The sequence below is a fragment of the Brassica napus genome, chromosome A1 (genome assembly GCF_020379485.1).
Source record: "Brassica napus cultivar Da-Ae chromosome A1, Da-Ae, whole genome shotgun sequence".
Taxonomy (NCBI): Eukaryota; Viridiplantae; Streptophyta; class Magnoliopsida; order Brassicales; family Brassicaceae; genus Brassica; species Brassica napus.
This window is the reverse complement of record NC_063434.1, coordinates 3,304,334-3,320,317: the sequence shown is the minus strand read 5'-3', so window position 1 is coordinate 3,320,317 and position 15,984 is coordinate 3,304,334. Positions and strand designations below refer to the sequence as shown.

The 15,984-nt window shown below is 37.6% G+C and overlaps 2 protein-coding genes and 1 pseudogene across 3 annotated transcripts; 2 read left to right on the top strand and 1 right to left on the bottom strand.

Annotated features, from left to right (window-relative positions):
- Positions 1–9: 9 nt before the first annotated feature.
- LOC106355415 lies at positions 10–3,331 on the top strand (annotated as a pseudogene).
- Positions 3,332–4,791: 1,460 nt separating this feature from the next.
- On the top strand, positions 4,792–10,324 carry LOC106371868 (wall-associated receptor kinase-like 18). 2 transcript variants are annotated; one of them, XM_048780731.1, is made up of 4 exons: positions 4,792–5,718; positions 6,597–8,604; positions 8,678–8,788; positions 8,883–10,324. In XM_048780731.1, the coding sequence occupies exons 2-4, from the start codon at positions 7,569–7,571 to the stop codon at positions 10,115–10,117; spliced, it is 2,382 nt and encodes a 793-aa protein (XP_048636688.1). In that variant the 5' UTR covers positions 4,792–5,718; positions 6,597–7,568; the 3' UTR covers positions 10,118–10,324. The 2 variants fall into 2 exon arrangements, with proteins under 2 accessions (XP_048636688.1, XP_013667426.2); XM_013811972.3 differs by lacking the exon at positions 4,792–5,718 and having other exon boundaries at positions 6,270–8,604.
- A 1,894-nt stretch (positions 10,325–12,218) lies between these two features.
- On the bottom strand, positions 12,219–13,973 carry LOC106375441. The gene is made up of 4 exons (XM_013815352.3): positions 13,776–13,973; positions 13,592–13,695; positions 12,831–13,045; positions 12,219–12,723 (listed from the first exon to the last, which is right to left on the bottom strand). The coding sequence occupies exons 2-4, from the start codon at positions 13,679–13,681 to the stop codon at positions 12,441–12,443; spliced, it is 588 nt and encodes a 195-aa protein (XP_013670806.2). The 5' UTR covers positions 13,682–13,695; positions 13,776–13,973; the 3' UTR covers positions 12,219–12,440.
- Between the last annotated feature and the right edge of the window lie 2,011 nt (positions 13,974–15,984).

Below are 15,984 nucleotides of genomic sequence, written 5' to 3'. Positions count from 1 at the left end.
TTGCTAACTTTGTAAAAACAATTTTGGTCCTTTTCTTCTGTCGGTAACTACTTTTCTCTTTAACTTTTTATAAACTGAATTTATGTCGCATACTATCTTTTCAGGAATAGTTGGACCAAATCACAAAGTTGTTATAACAACAGGTACGACAATTTTAGGAACATTACTGTCAAGTGTCAATGCAGAAAAGTTAAAGATTGATGATACTAATTAATCTTTTTTAAAGATAAGGTGGAAGATATTTTCTAGAAATGGGAGAGATTGTGTGTGTATGGATGCGAGTATTCGTTCAGGTAATTCTCCAGCCATGAATTACAGTTTTGATTCTGGTCTTTATACAACAACAAAAAAAAAAGTGTTTTGGTGGGGTAAATATTACGATTCCAATGTCGTAAACGGTGATTGTTATACGCTTTTGGGGTTTAAACTTTTGGATTTGGATCATATTCAATATTAATACTATAAACTGCATGTGCAGGATACTTGTTTTATTAAACTCTATTTCGTAACTAAAGCACTTTAAAGTTAATAAACTTTCCACTAAATGAAGCTTAACGCCAAATTAGTGTTCTGAACGATGAAAAAACAAACAGAGATAACAATAAAAAAATCATCAAGACAGATCACTAGTCGAGGGAACTTTATCCTGTCTCCACTGTCTGCTTTAGCAAGAAGAAGATCAAATTTTCTTTTTGAGTTGAGGAACATGATGAGCTGCAAAAATAAAACTTGCTCTCGTTTCTCGATTGTCTTTAAGCTATTCTTCTTGCTGATCCTTTATTCTGCTGCTTCAAGCTCTTGTCCAACTTAATGTGGAGGAATCCAGATCCCATACCCTTTTGGAATTGGAAGTAGTTGCTACCTGGAGAAGTCTTACGAGATCAAATGTCGGAGTACCACTTCTTCAAGAAAACAGGCCCCTTTCCTTTCTCTAAATAGCCAAGAAGTAGAAGTTGTGAAAATCTCTCTTCCGTCTGAAGGAAGTTATTATACTTTTTTTGCTTCTTATGTCTATAGGTTAGATCGGTTAGTTCCGTCTCTATCCTTTGGTTTAGTTCGTGTGAAAATTCCAATAACTTCCGCAAGAGAAGCGAGTCTATAGAATCAATTATAATGAACTTGACCAGTAGCCCTTTTTTTATTGACGATGTAAACAGCCTCATAGCGGTTGGTTGCAACGCCAAAGTGTCGCTGACGCATGTAAAGCCGAACATGGTTGGATGTGATTTGATTTGCAATACGAGCAAAGACCATCCTAGCAAGACCATCCCTTTTCTCGACAAAACCGGGTGCTCAAGCAACAGTCTGTCATATAAGTATGCGGATTGTACAGAAAACAAAATAGAAGAAGAAGAACCAGAATGCGATGGTAATGGATGTTGTCAGGTTAGGCTAACTAACGAGCCTCAACAAACTATTGGCATCATGATAGAGAGAGCAATGGTGGAAACTCGACAACAACAACAACAACAACAACAAGAGAAGAACATTGTAGAGTGGCCTTCATGACGGATGAAGTCTACACTTTGTCCAATGCGACAAGACCAACACAGTTACTTGGTAAGGGATATGCTACCCTTACTCTAGGATGGGTGATACAAACAAAGAATCATTCATTCCTGAGTTCCTTGCCCTGCGACAACAGAAAAGAGTACCGACGTAATACTTCCTCGACTAAATCCCAAATGAAGCGACAAAACCACCATTTCTAATATTAGTTATGCACATTGTGGTTACAAAGAGGGTTACACAGGAAACGCATATACACCGGACGGATGCGAAGGTCAGTAATATGCTCCTTCCTTAGTCTCTCCTTTTCTTCTTTTTGTGTATGTGCAAATGCATCCTTTTGAGTTTTACAAATCATCTCTTGATTCCAAACTTTCATGATCTTTGATATCCAGACGTTGATGAATGCAAAATCACACCCCCAATATGTGGAGAAGGAGAAGGATACACTTGTGTCAATACTCAAGGAAGCTACCGCTTTGTGGCAGACAAGAAAAAATCAATACTCATAGGTAAAATTAAATCACTGAATTTTTCTTCAATCACAAAATTTAAAGCCTTGGTAAGCAAGTATACATTTATATCATATTGTTGTGCGGTTTTCAGGGGTGGGTGCAGGTTTTGGTGTCTTAGCACTAGTCGGTGGAGTTTGGTGGCTGAGAAAGTTTCTAATAAATAGAAAAATTACAAAGAGAAAGAAAATGTTCTTCCATCGTAATGGGGACCTACTGTTGCAACAAGAACTAAGCACAAGCGAAGGCAGAGTCGAAAAAACGAGAATCTTCAGTTCCATAGAGTTGGAGAAAGCCACTGAAAACTTTAGCGAAAACAGAGTTCTTGGACAGGGAGGTCAAGGCACTGTGTACAAAGGTATGCTCGTAGAACAGTTGCAGTCAAGAAATCCAAAGTTATAGATGAAGACAAACTACAAGAGTTCATCAACGAGGTGGTGATTCTCTCCCAGATCAACCATAGACATGTAGTCAAACTCTTGGGTTGTTGTCTTGAGACAGAAGTTCCTATGCTGGTTTACGAGTTCATCATTAACGGAAACCTTTTCAAGCATATTCATGAAGAGTCTGATGATTACGCTATGATTTGGGGAATGCGTCTACGCATTGCTGTGGACGTTGCTGGAGCTCTTTCTTATCTTCATACTTCTGCAAGTTCTCCAATTTATCACAGAGATATCAAGTCGACAAACATATTATTAGACGAGAAGTACCGAGCCAAAGTGGCTGATTTTGGAACATCAAGGTCAGTAACAATAGATCAAACTCATTGGACAACGGTTGTTTCAAGTACGGTTGGGTATCTAGATCCAGAGTATTACCAGTCCAGCCAATATACAGAAAAGAGTGATGTTTACAGCTTTGGAGTCGTCCTAGTGGAACTTATTACTGGAGATAAGCCTGTCATAATGGTACAAAACACTCAAGAAACAAGAAGCTTGGCAGATCATTTCAGACGCACCATGAAAGAGAAGAAACGTCCAAATATGAGAGAAGTTTTTACCGAGTTGGAGAGAATATGTACTTCTTCAGAGGATTCACAGGTGCAGCAGATTCAGATTGATGAAGAGGAGGAGGATGAAGAAGAAGGAAGGGATTTGATAAACGAAAGAGATTCTTGGAGCGTTAGTGTTACTGCTCCAGCCTTGGCTTCTTCTTCTTCAGACGTTGAACCACTGTTTCCACATCCCACATGCTGACTCAATGATATTAAAGTAGTGGTGAATAGATTTGATGATCTTGTTAAAACGTTTGGGTTATAACTGTTTTTAGGATGTATGTTGAAAGTCTGTGTCTCCGCCTATGATTGTCACATGTCAGTTACGACATGTTTTTTTTTCTGTTTTATGATTTGTGTATGAGACTATGTTCAACCATTGTTCACTTTCTTCTTCAGATGTTGAACCATTGTTTGCTCGTCTCACATTTTCACTCAATCATAGTAGAGCGACGGTGAATAAATTTGATAATCTTGTTGGAAGGTATGGGGTAGTGTAAATTTGATAACACTAAATTTACTCAAAAAGAAGGTATGAGTAGTAAATGTGATAAGACCGTTTGATTTCCCGCGTAGGACTTAGCACGTTGAATTTGTGATTTATGCATAAATTAACTATGGTGTCACAAAAAAAGAAAACACTCGACGTTGAGGTGACATCATAGTTAATTTATGCGTAGGACTTAGCACGTTGAATTTGTAATTTATGCATAATTTACCTTGTCTTTGAACTTTTGGATTAGGTTTCTGCTTTTTTTTTTTAATCTCTGCCTTGTATACTCCGATGTTTTGTTGTCAGTTCTAACTAGCATTACTCGAAGATTGGTCTCAGTATTTTTGGGATAGTGGCGATTATGACTAGAAAGTTGGAACTTGGAATGATAGCGTGACAGGTAGAATAGTAGGACTTGCTAGGAAAGAGGATTTCGCATACATCACGTATGATTGCCCTCACTGTAACGCTCTGAACAAACCTAAGAATTCAGAGGAGAATCTACTCATTCCTCCTGTTTCCGCTTTACTGGTTACGTACAGACTCTCCGTCATTGATTGAAACAAGTGAAGTGGTTAATAGCAGCAACTCGACTAGTGAACGTGGGAATAGCCCCACTCCAGAGATAAAAGGAGGAAGCTGCAGAGAGGGACACGAGCCGATTAAGATCCAGTGAGTTAAAGAGAAGACGGCTTTCTTGTTTGTGCTCCAGAGAGAATAGATTGAGATTGTGTGTATGTGTATTTGCGAGTACTTGTTCAGGTATATGCCATAAGTTGCTAATATCTGAAGGTGCTGACAGTTTCGTTTTTGCTAAAACTTTGGTGCAATATAAAAAAGCGGCAAGGTGTTACATTAATTAGAAGAGGTAACACTCTAGTGTTAAAATAACGGACTAGAGGCCCATTACGATGGTGGAAATAGAAAGCGTTTAGCTCAGCAAATGAAAATGAGATGACCTATGTAATGTACTTCCCGGTTAGAGATAGGTGCTGACAGTTTTCATTCTGGTTTTTGTGGGTAAATAAAGAATCGATTCTTATGTCGTAAATGTTTTTTTTAATTGCATTTACCTTCACATGTTGTCTCCGACTCCGTGTTTGTTAATGTGTGCACTCTTTTTCATATTCGATATCATTCTAAGAAGCTACAGTTTCTTAGTTTTTGTATATTCTCTTCAGAATTGATTATGCTCTAGTTCATAATGTGAACGTGACTTTTGTAAGAAACAAACTGCATGTGCAAGACTGCAAGTTGTCTCGCCATAATTATAGCTAAGAAACTCTACTGTGTAATCTGATGGAGAGAGACATGTCAATAAAAGACGAAGACCATTATTAGAGGGAACTGTATTCTCCGTGACTCCGTCCCACCCACTGTCATAAGCTCATATGCATGTTTTTGTATTTTTGTATTTGAGTGTGTTTGAAACTAAACATGTTTTTATATTTATGTTTGTGTTTGAGATAATGTATTTGTAATTTATGTTGACATTTGATTTTTAAGTATTCGGTTTCTTTATAATAATTAATTGTTATACGTATTTGGTGTTTATATATTTTCATTCTCTTTACTTTAGAGATTATCAGCTGCAGTTTCCTAGTTTTAGTTAACTTTTTTCACTCTGCAAGTTTCAATTCATCACCACGATACAACCACTACATTTTCATCCCCAAGTTTTGTGATTTTTTGAATCTTTTTAATTGTCTTTACTTTTACAAACTATCTCTGTCTTTTGTTAATTTGGATCATTGTTTTCTCTTAATTGTTAATACAATGAGCTGCACTGCATATTCCTAATTTTATATATCATCTTTAATTTTAAATTTTGAATTTATCCACTCGATAATTTTTTTGTATTTTGCTATGAACCTGACTTTTGCAACAAGGAAACTGCATGAGGACATGTACTTTTTTAATTATTAGTAAACAAAAAAAAGTGAGGATCGACACTTTAAACTCTTAAAACTTTTTACACCATATTAAAACCAAAAGATAAGTCATATTATTGATCTTAAGCAAGAAAAGTATCTGGATCTTACCAATGTTTCTCTTCTGCACTATTTCTCAATGTTTCTCTCTGTAAAAAATGTACGGTTGATCGCATAGATCAAAAAACCTTGGAAAAGCTTCGACTGGAAAGGTTGGCTAAAATCAATGAGCTTGAAAAACGGACCAATTATTATACCACACTACAACTTATTCAGGTGAGACCCTAGTTGTAAACGCCCCGACCCGCCCACGGCTAATGGGCCACCCACGCCCGCTCTCTCGGCCCATGGACCCCATCCCGTCTGACGGTCGGTCCGTTAATTTTTCCAAAGGCTCGAAATCATTGTTTACTGACCCTGCAATCACCACCCGACCTTCTCCCATGCTTTGGCCTCACTCGCACGCTATCACGAATCACTTCCCGATAGGTCACCCATCCTTCCACTACTCCAGCTCAAGCACGCTTAACTCTGGAGTTCTTTCAGGATGTGTTCCGGAAAAGGTAAGTCAACTTTGGTGACATAGGTAGCCAAATCAATTCTCTTAAGCCTTTTCACATATCACAACTCGGGATGTTACAATTCACCCCCTCTCAAAGAACGCAACGTCCTCGTTGCGCCCCACGAAGGTCTCAAGACGCCTCTCAGGTCAGAACTGAGACGGGTAACCAGCTCTGATACCACTCTCAGGTCAGAACTGAGACGGCTAACCAAATCAATTCTCTTAAGCCTTTTCACATATCACAACTCGGGATGTTACACTAGTCTTCAACTATATATGTGTCTTTTTAAATTCGGTTAGGTTTCTGCTGCCTTGTATTCCAATGTTTTGCTGCCGGTCTTTGTTACTTGTATTACTTTGATCAAGCAAGTACTGATGCTTTCAGTAGCTATCATTTATAGGTTGTGGATAGTAACTGTGTTTGAAGATTTTTCTCAGTATTATTATGAATAGAAAGTTGGAACTTGGAATGTTAGCGTGACAGTTACAATTCATTGTGTTTAACGCCACGCTGACAAGCATCCATGCCTGAATATAGCAAGAGAAAGACATAAACTAATTTTTTGAAAGTACTTCCGTGTGGCATATCCAGTATGTTCGATATCTCGCATAAAAAGGAAGGGACAAGGGCTATGTAAGATCGACTGAGCTAAAGAGAAGAAGGCTTTCTTGTGTTTGTGCTACAGAGACACAGATTGAGATTATGTGTGTGTTTGTGGTCCTTGTGGATGCTGAGTGCTCGTTCGAGGTACCATGAGTTCCTAATATCCGAAGGTGCTGACTGACAGTTCTGGTTCTGGTTGGTAACTATTCGATTCTGATGTCTCAAACGATGATTGTTAATACGTTTTTGGGGTTTAATTTTTTTTAAAGAAAATTGTTTGTACCTTGAAAAATTGTCTGTTTTCGTTAAGTGACGAGGACCATTATTATTATTTATTTTTTTGTAACTGGACGAGAACCATTATTGCATGGAACTTTATTCTCTATCCCCCACTGACATATACTGTCATAGAATGGTACTATGGTAGTCGACAAAACAAAACAAAAAAAGAATGGCAGAAATATACCTTGTTTATAAAAACGTGGGAGATAGAGGGAACCAAACTTCCATGAAACCACTAACGTCAACCTCGCGTGGTAAATGCACAGTTTGATTTAACGAAATTGTAAAAAAATGATAAAAAATACTAACAGATTATTAATAAAAGATTTTACATTAATTTTTTAGTTAATGATATGAGTGTGACTTTTGCAATAATATTCACGCACAAGACTGTGTTCTTTAACTACATTCCTAATTAAATTACCAAATTTCTTAGCAAAAAATGTGATGATTTAAGTTCTAACCTATATGCCATATTTAAACCAAAAGAAAAGCTTTCCGCCATATATAAAGAAAGAGAGACGAAAAATCAGAAGAGAGAAAACAAAAAAAAAATTCAAAAAATGACTGAAGACCATTAGGGGCGGGAACTTTAACCTCAGTCTCTCCACTTAAATTGTTCTTCCACTTTAGCAAGGAACAAACTCCGGAAGATCAAATATTTCTGAGTAAAGAAACATGAGCGACGAGAATACAAAATGCTCTATCTTATTGATTCTCTTGAAGGTGCTGCTTTTGCTGATCCTTTATTCTGAAGATGTTGCTGCTTCAAGCTCTTGTCAAAGTCAGTGCGGAGGTGTCACGATACAATACCCTTTTGGAATCGGAAAGGGTTGCTACCTAGAGAAGTCTTACGAGATCAAATGTCTTAGTTCCACTACTTCAGGAAAGCTTGCTCCTTTCCTCTATATAACCGACAACAACAGAGAAGTTGTGAATATCTCTCTTCCAGAGATAGAAGCTTATTCTCCTAATGAACCACTTTATTTACTATCATTTGGGTCAGTTCGTGTTAAAATACCGATAACATCATCCGGGTGCGGTGTAAAAGAGTCCCCAGAATCATTACTGAATTTCACTGGTACCCCTTTTTTCATTGACTACCAAAACAGCCTCGTTGCCGTTGGTAGCAATGCCAAAGTGTCGTTGACTCATGTAGAGCCAAACATAGTGGGATGCGAGCTGACTAGCAATACAGGCAAATACCAGTCTAGCAATAGTGTTCCTTTTCTCAAAAACACGCAGTGCTTGGCCAGCAGTCAGAGCTATTTATACGGGGCATGTCCACTGTACAATGAAGATGTAAAGGAATGCAATGGTAGCGGATGTTGCAAGGTTGGACTAAGAGAGCATCAGCAAGCTATTGGTATCAGGATCGAGAGCAACGATTCGACAACAACAAGAGAAGAAAAGTGTAGAGTCGCCTTCTTGACAATTGAATCGTACACTTCCTCAAATGCGACAAACCCACAAGAGTTATTTGATAAGGGATATGCTACGCTTAGTCTAGGGTGGGTAATCCAGACGAAGAATCATTCTTTCGTGAGCTCCTTGTCCTGTGACAACAGAGACGTCTACGAAAATACTACTTATGCGGCTGTATCCCAAAGGAAGTGTATCTGCGGTAAAAGCACCATTGCTAAGATTAGCTATGCACATTGTTCCTGCAAAAGAGGTTACACAGGGAACGCATATGACCCTCACGGATGCCAAGGTCAGTAAATGCTCCTTCCTTTTTTCTCCTCTTTTGTGTGTGTGTGTTCCTTTCATGATCTTTAAAAATGCAGACGTTAATGAATGCAAAACCGAACATATCTCGTGTGAAGGAATGAACACATGTGTGAATACTGAAGGAGGCCATCACTGTGCGGGCGATAAGAAAAAAGCAATACTCATTGGTAATATCACTGATTGTCTTCTTCTACTAATTTAATTTGAAAGTATAAGCCATCGATGATGATAAAACCTACCAAATTCTTGTGCGGTTTGCAGGGCTGGGTTCAGGTTTTGGTGCTTTAGCTCTAGTTAGCGGAGTATGGTGGTTGAGAAAATTTCTAATAAAGAGAAGGATGACAAAGCAGAAGAATAAATTCTTCAAACGTAACGGGGGACTACTGCTGCAGCAACAATTATACACAAGAGACGGCAATGTCGAAACGACAAAAATCTTCAGCTCGGGAGAGTTGGAGAAAGCCACGGAAAACTTCAGCGAAAACAGAGTTCTTGGACAAGGAGGTCAAGGCACTGTGTACAAAGGTATGCTGGTAGATGGTAGCACCGTTGCAGTCAAAAAATCCAAAATCATAGATGAAGACAAACTGCAAGAGTTCATCAATGAGGTTGTGATTCTCTCTCAGATCAACCATAGACATATAGTGAAACTCTTGGGATGTTGTCTTGAGACAGAAGTTCCTATCCTGGTTTATGAGTTTATTCTCAACGGAAACCTTTTCCAGCATATCCATGAAGAGTCTGATGATTACAGTATGATCTGGGGAATGCGTCTACGCATTGCTGTGGACGTGGCAGGGGCTCTTTCTTATCTTCATTCTTCAGCAAGCTCTCCAATCTATCACAGAGATATCAAGTCGACGAACATATTACTAGACGAGAAGCACCGAGCCAAGGTGGCTGATTTCGGAACATCAAGGTCAATAACCATAGATCAAACTCATTGGACAACAGTTGTTTCAGGTACCGTCGGTTATGTGGATCCAGAGTATTACCGGTCTAGCCAGTTTACAGAAAAGAGTGATGTTTACAGCTTTGGGGTCGTCCTAGCGGAACTTATTACTGGAGATAAGCCTGTGGTAACAATACAAAACACTAGAGAAACAATAAGCTTATCAGAGCATTTCAAACTCGCAGTGAAAAAGAAGAGGTTGTCTGATGTTATGGATGCTCGAATAAAAGAGGATTGCAAAATGAAACAAGTCATGGCAGTGGCAAACCTGGCGGTGAAGTGCTTGAGCTCGAAAGGGAATAAACGTCCAAATATGAGAGAAGTTTTTACCGAGTTAGAGAGAATTTCCGCGTCTCCAGAGGATTCACATGTACAGGTTATGATTGATGAAGATGAAGATGAAGAAGACGAGGAAGAAGAGGTTACGAATATGGTAAACAGAGGCAATTCTTTGAGAGTTGGTCTGACTGCTCCAGCCTTAGGTATTGTCGCTTCGCCTTCTTCTTCAAATGCTGAATCATTGATTCCTCGTCCCACATGGTGAGTCTATCAGATTTTAGAGTAATGGTGAATAAATGTGATGATCATCATCTTTAAAACGTTTGGTAATAAATTTGCAAATCTGAGTTTCAATTCTGGATTTAAATGATTTTGTTTTGTATTAATGTGTGTGCTTGAAACTACATGTTCTTGTATTTATGTTTGTGTTTGAGACAATGTATTTGTAATTTATGTTGACATTTGTTTTTTATATATTCGGTTTCTTGATAAAAATAATTAAGTGGCCTTCAAGTCTTTAGTTCTCTTTACCTTTACAGATTATCAGCTACAGTTCTTAGTTTTAGTTTACTTTCTCTTGAAACTTGAATTTTTATGATTACGATGTTAAGTGTTCTTGCAAGGTCCATAAGATTTACTGTATTTAAAATGTACTACATATGTACATGACGTCTGCAGAGTCGAGTTCCTCAGTTCATCTCTTCTCTTCTCATTCTATTTCTCCATCTTGTTCTCTCTTCTCTTCCGTGCTTATTTCTCAGCCGCAACTCTAGTGGTCACCAACTCTTCCTCAACTGTCCTCACTCTACTAATCAAGTTTTGTCGGTTTGGAATCATTTTTAATTTCCTTTACTATTACACACTATGTATTTTTGCAATATGGATCATTATTTTATCCAAGTGAATGCACATTTTTATTATTGACAAAAACAAAAAGCCAAAAAATAAATAAAAAGATTCATGCGTAACTTTGCATGCTTTTTACGTAGGGAACACTGTATTCCTTCTCGTGGAAGACGATGATCGTGGAAAGAAGCGATAAGGTTCTTGTTCTAGGACGAATCAATTCTTAGAAGTAAGGTCAATAGAGAATTGATTCACTTGTAAACTTTTCTCTTTTGTTTGACACTCAAATTCAACACAGTGAAATTACATCACCTTATCATCAGTCCAAGACTCTTCTTAGTATCCTCTGATCCTAAAGGCCGACCCAGTAAGAACGGCCATTGGTGTTGTGCATCGGAGATGGAGTAGGAGATGACACTGACCATTCATACCAAACCTGAACCCGAACATCAGAGAATCAATAATGGTTCTCAAAGACTTAGAGACTCAACTGCCTACAATACTACAATCATTATGGTTATGACATTTAGTTTTACCTTGGAGGAACCACAACACCTCCAAAAGTGTAGATGTGGAAGGAGAGAAGAGAAGGAACATATATCGTCGGAGAAATCAGTCTCAACGCTGCAGTACCTAGACTCGCTCCTCTCCCATCCTCCTCTCTCTCCGAGCGGCATCTCTTCTCTCTTTCGAGCTAACAAGGAGTGACGGAATCGCAGATAGAAATTGAATCTTTTTGCAGGAGTCAACGACCAAGGCAAAAGGTTTTTGAAGGGTTTGACTTTATTGGGCTTTATGTTATGTCAGGTGTTGATCCATTTAAACGTTTTATACTGTTTTGTTTTCTTTTGCGAAATTTTTTTGTAACTTTTATTATATTTTTATAATTTCAATACATGTTTTAATTTATTTTTTTATTGATTGAAATGAAATATGGTTAGATGTTTTCTTAATTGTATGCCCGTAAAATGACCATTAAAATAAAACAGATAAATATTGGTTAAAACGGATAAATATTGGTTATTGAGATGGCATTAAACATGGCTTAAACGGATAAGTATTGGTTATTGAGACTGCAATCTTAAACAGCTTGAAGGGGTTTGCAGATTGGAGAGTGGAACATGTGGTTCCTGATAACAATAAAGTTGCCTCTCTAATCGCTGCAAGTGTCTCTAAGGAACAACGTTATCAATCCTATGTCGCTTCAGGAGTTCCTTCTTGGTTGCGAGCTATGTTGAGTCATGAAGCTGCTGTGCCTCAACATTAAGGAGCTTCTGATCGTTGTGGAAAGCTCAGTCCTGCTTTACCGCCTATTGGTGGCCTTTCTTTTCTTTTCTTTTTCGATTATCTAGCTTATGGCTTTCTCCCTTTTATTCATTTGAACTCTTGCTTTATTGTTGTGACCGTTTTTGGTTTGAGTCTTTCTCAACCTATTTTGAATGAATCCAGCGTTACAAAAAAAATATGAATTTCTTAAGGGATTTTGACCCAAACTAACAGCTATTATAACAATTGAGAGATAAAACCAAATAAAAAAAGATTATTTGATCAAGAATCTGACTTGAGTAGACATATACAACTTTAAGAATCGCAGTGCATTAAGCTGCTTCATAGAGTCTTTAAAATCATATGTATTTAAAAACAAGTAGAAGAAACTATTTGTATTTTCCTAATCAAACAAGCAGCAGAATAATAACACCTAAGTACACGCCAATACCAGTAAGCAGAAGCAGATTATTCTCTCAAGCATCAATCTTGAGATTAACATCCCTGGAGGAAGAGTTTCCATCTCCGTTTCTGTTTTCAGCTTCATCAAAATGGTCTTCACGGGCGTTATCAGCGAGCATCAGAGCGACCAACCAGAAAAGACACGAGTCCAATGACACAAAGGCGCCTCCACCAAGCAGACCGGTTTTTGCCGTGGGGCAGCTGGTCTCTAGGTTCCGGTGTACATTACGGGTCAAGTGAAGTTGCTCTGTAATGGTTGGCCACAGCAACAGAGACAATGCCAGTCCAGATGTTATCCTACAAGACAAAACAATAGGCAACAAACAGCTCTGTTAATACAACCACACACCAATGACTGGAGTTCAAATATGTATGGCTGAAAGTAAGGTCGAGAAAATGCTTACAAGGCAATGTTGAAGAAGACAGAGAAGGTGGTGCTTTTAAACAAGACAGAGTTGGGAACAGACCTTCCCTTGTAAGAGATGAACAAGGATTTGTAACCAGCTACGGTGCAGGCAAGGAGAAAGGCAGCAGAGAGGTATCCCAAGGCAACAGTTGGATCAGATGGGTATTTGCAGATAACTACTCCCTTTCCATTTATTGGAGTCCCAGACGCAGGCTAAGAAAAAACAAAAAACAAAAAACAAAAAACAAAAAACAAATCTCATAATCAGAGAACAATTACAAAAGAGAAAGCCTAGAGAGATCAATAACAGTCAAAAGAATTGTAGAAATAAGATTTCAGATTCTGTAGTTGAGAAACAAAACTAAGATCAAACAATTGAGTTCTCTGCCATTAGATATAGTTATTGAACTGAGACAAACATCACTGTCTAAATGCTACTCCAACAATGTCGGAGTGATTGTCCAGCTAGTAAAAAAAATCTACAGTCTTCCATATCAGCAGCATGAACAAAAGATAGCGCAAACAATAACCAAAATCATCCTAAACAGATATGAAATAAAGATAGTTTCTCCATCGTTAGATATATAATTATGAAGCTGTAACAAGTGTACTTGCTCGTGATCACTGTTTGATACATATGACTCAATACAATTACAGAGTGAGCTTAATGTGATACGAACAAATATAACTTGCGATATGAGGAAGAGTAGACGATAATAATGAAAAGAAGAAGACTTTTAGATATATATATATATATACCTTCTTGTTCTCAGCGATGACTCCAAGAATAAACGACAAGACGCCAAATAAAGACACGATCAACGACATCTGTTTCATAGTAACCGCCATTTTTTTCTTCTCTCCTATCGGATCACAAAGATATAAAATTCAATTTCCCCCAAACAGAAAAAAACACACAGGGAGAATAATTGGAGACACTTACCGATACGACGAATCTGGAGACTGGAGGATGTGGTTTGGTTTGATTGTGATTTCAATTTGAGAGGTGATGATGATGATGATGATGATAACTTGTCAAGTTGCACTGAGAATCCGGATGATCCCTCAAAAGTCTCCGCGTTCACCACGAGTGTCAGAAAGATTCTTGTTGACCTTAATATTTCTTTATTTATTATTAAGGCAGATTATAGCGAAAAGATTCGATAATTTATCTACATACTATTTCATTTTAATCAGTCCAAAATGCAAAGAAGCCCATTTTCGTATATATATCAACAAGTCAGATCGTCAAATTTAGGCCCAATTAGAGACCCAATGGGTCAATCAAGAGGAAGTTGTTAACGCGCTTGAGCAAAAATTCGCGGGCACATCAACGATCGACCTCCGGGGTAACTAACGTCTTGAGCGAAGATCTCGGGACGATACGGGATAGTTAGACACAAGTAACCATTGTTGTTTTTGAGATATAACTATGTATATCTTTCTTATAATGGATCGTCTGCGTTTGTATTTCTGACATCCAAAAAGAGCAACTTGTGTTTTACATACAAGAAAATATATTTAACATCACTATATATATAAAAAAAAAGTAACAATTCACCGACCAGAATTGGCCAACACACGGTTAACGGTCCACACCAGTGGATGCTATCTCTCTCTCTCTCTACACTACCCGATCGACCTTTTTACTCTGTCCCTTATCACTTGCCTTTTTCATCTGAATCATTATTTCGTTTTTAGTGATGCTTTTATCCTGCACAATCAAATCAAATCAAACCAACCGGTCAATTTCTCTTTTCACTCTTGATTACGAGTATGATTATTTTTTAAAATGTGCTTTTGTTGTCCCCCGGAAAAGATGACAGCTTTTTTTCTTTCTCTTGCAAGATTGCGAAAGTTTGTATGACCTACGATTGAGTGGATTAAAATGATTTTGGTTTGACTTAAATTGTTTTTGGCTTGGTTAATACTATAAAGCATATATATATATCGGAGCTTTCTTAATCATACCGTGTGGCGAAGGTTGAATCTCGCTATCCAAAAGTCGAACCGGCTTTTCAGTTTCACACCAGTTTCTCTCACCAATCGACCGACGTTTGATGATGCTTTATATCATTCACTTGTTCCACATCAGACTATCCAAACAAAATAATGCGAACTTATAAATAATATTTGTCTTCTTTACAAGTATTGTGTTGTTTTCGCTTATTGATTAAGTTATGGAAATGAGTAGGGTTTGCCTAGCTCACACGTGTAAGAATTGAAAGCATTACTTTAGCTGAGAGATCAAAGATTTGATGACTGATATTGTGGTTGAGAACGAAGAACGTCGGTGAACATATGTTCACCACTGAACAATCTAAATGCATTGCATAGTTCTTCCATTTATAAAACGTCGAAAAGTATTTATTGCCTTCTTGACTTGTTATAATGGTTCTCTTAAAAACAAAATGGATGTCCAAGTAGTTATAGATTGTTGTTCAATGCTCCAATATTTCACAACACCTGAACAACTAAAAAAAACTTATAAATCTTCTAGACATGTCCTTTATATTGTCTTAGCTTTCATGTCAATTTAGATATGAACTTCCTAACATAACACAATATTATAATATAAAATCGGGCTGCTGGTTTGCGACTTCAAATCAACTTAATTCTAGTTCGGATTGAGGTACCATGTGTTGTTGAACCTAATACCATCATATTAGTTTTTTTATGAGTTTTCAAAATCAATTTAAAGTTAGTGAAATTCTTATTTAGAGTACTTTAGGTTTCATTTATATACATTTGTTTTGCAATATCTTATTTCTCAGAAAGCAAAAGAAAGGTTTGCAACTTCACCTAAAAATATCGAATGGGCCGAGAAATGGGCTCAATAATAATATAAGGAGGAAAAAACGAGAGCCGCTTGAATGAGAAGAATAAATGTTCCTTCACCAACCGTACCTGCCGACCTCTTTCATTTCTCTGTTTCAGAAAGAAAATATTTTTTTTTTCCATATACTATCATTCAACTTTAATTCCAGAGAGCATCACGTAACACTGCTCCTCAATCTTTTAAAGATTCTTTTTTCTTCTTTTTTTCGCCTTACACCTCTGCTTGACCTCATCCACATGCCCCTGCCTCACATCAAACAAAATCTTATTTAGCAGTAGCTAAATCTAACAGAGACAAAAAAAAATACAACCAG

Coding starts and splice junctions, on each gene's coding strand:
- LOC106375441 (XM_013815352.3), bottom strand. CDS start 13,681: ATGGCGGTTACTATGAAACAGATGTCGTTGATCGTGTCTTTATTTGGC. Junction 13,046..13,591: donor TCATCGCTGAGAACAAGAAG/GTATATATATAT, acceptor GTTTTTTCTTAG/CCTGCGTCTGGGACTCCAAT. Junction 12,724..12,830: donor GTCTTCTTCAACATTGCCTT/GTAAGCATTTTC, acceptor TTTGTCTTGTAG/GATAACATCTGGACTGGCAT.
- LOC106371868 (XM_048780731.1), top strand. CDS start 7,569: ATGAGCGACGAGAATACAAAATGCTCTATCTTATTGATTCTCTTGAAG. Junction 8,605..8,677: donor TGACCCTCACGGATGCCAAG/GTCAGTAAATGC, acceptor TTAAAAATGCAG/ACGTTAATGAATGCAAAACC. Junction 8,789..8,882: donor GAAAAAAGCAATACTCATTG/GTAATATCACTG, acceptor TGCGGTTTGCAG/GGCTGGGTTCAGGTTTTGGT.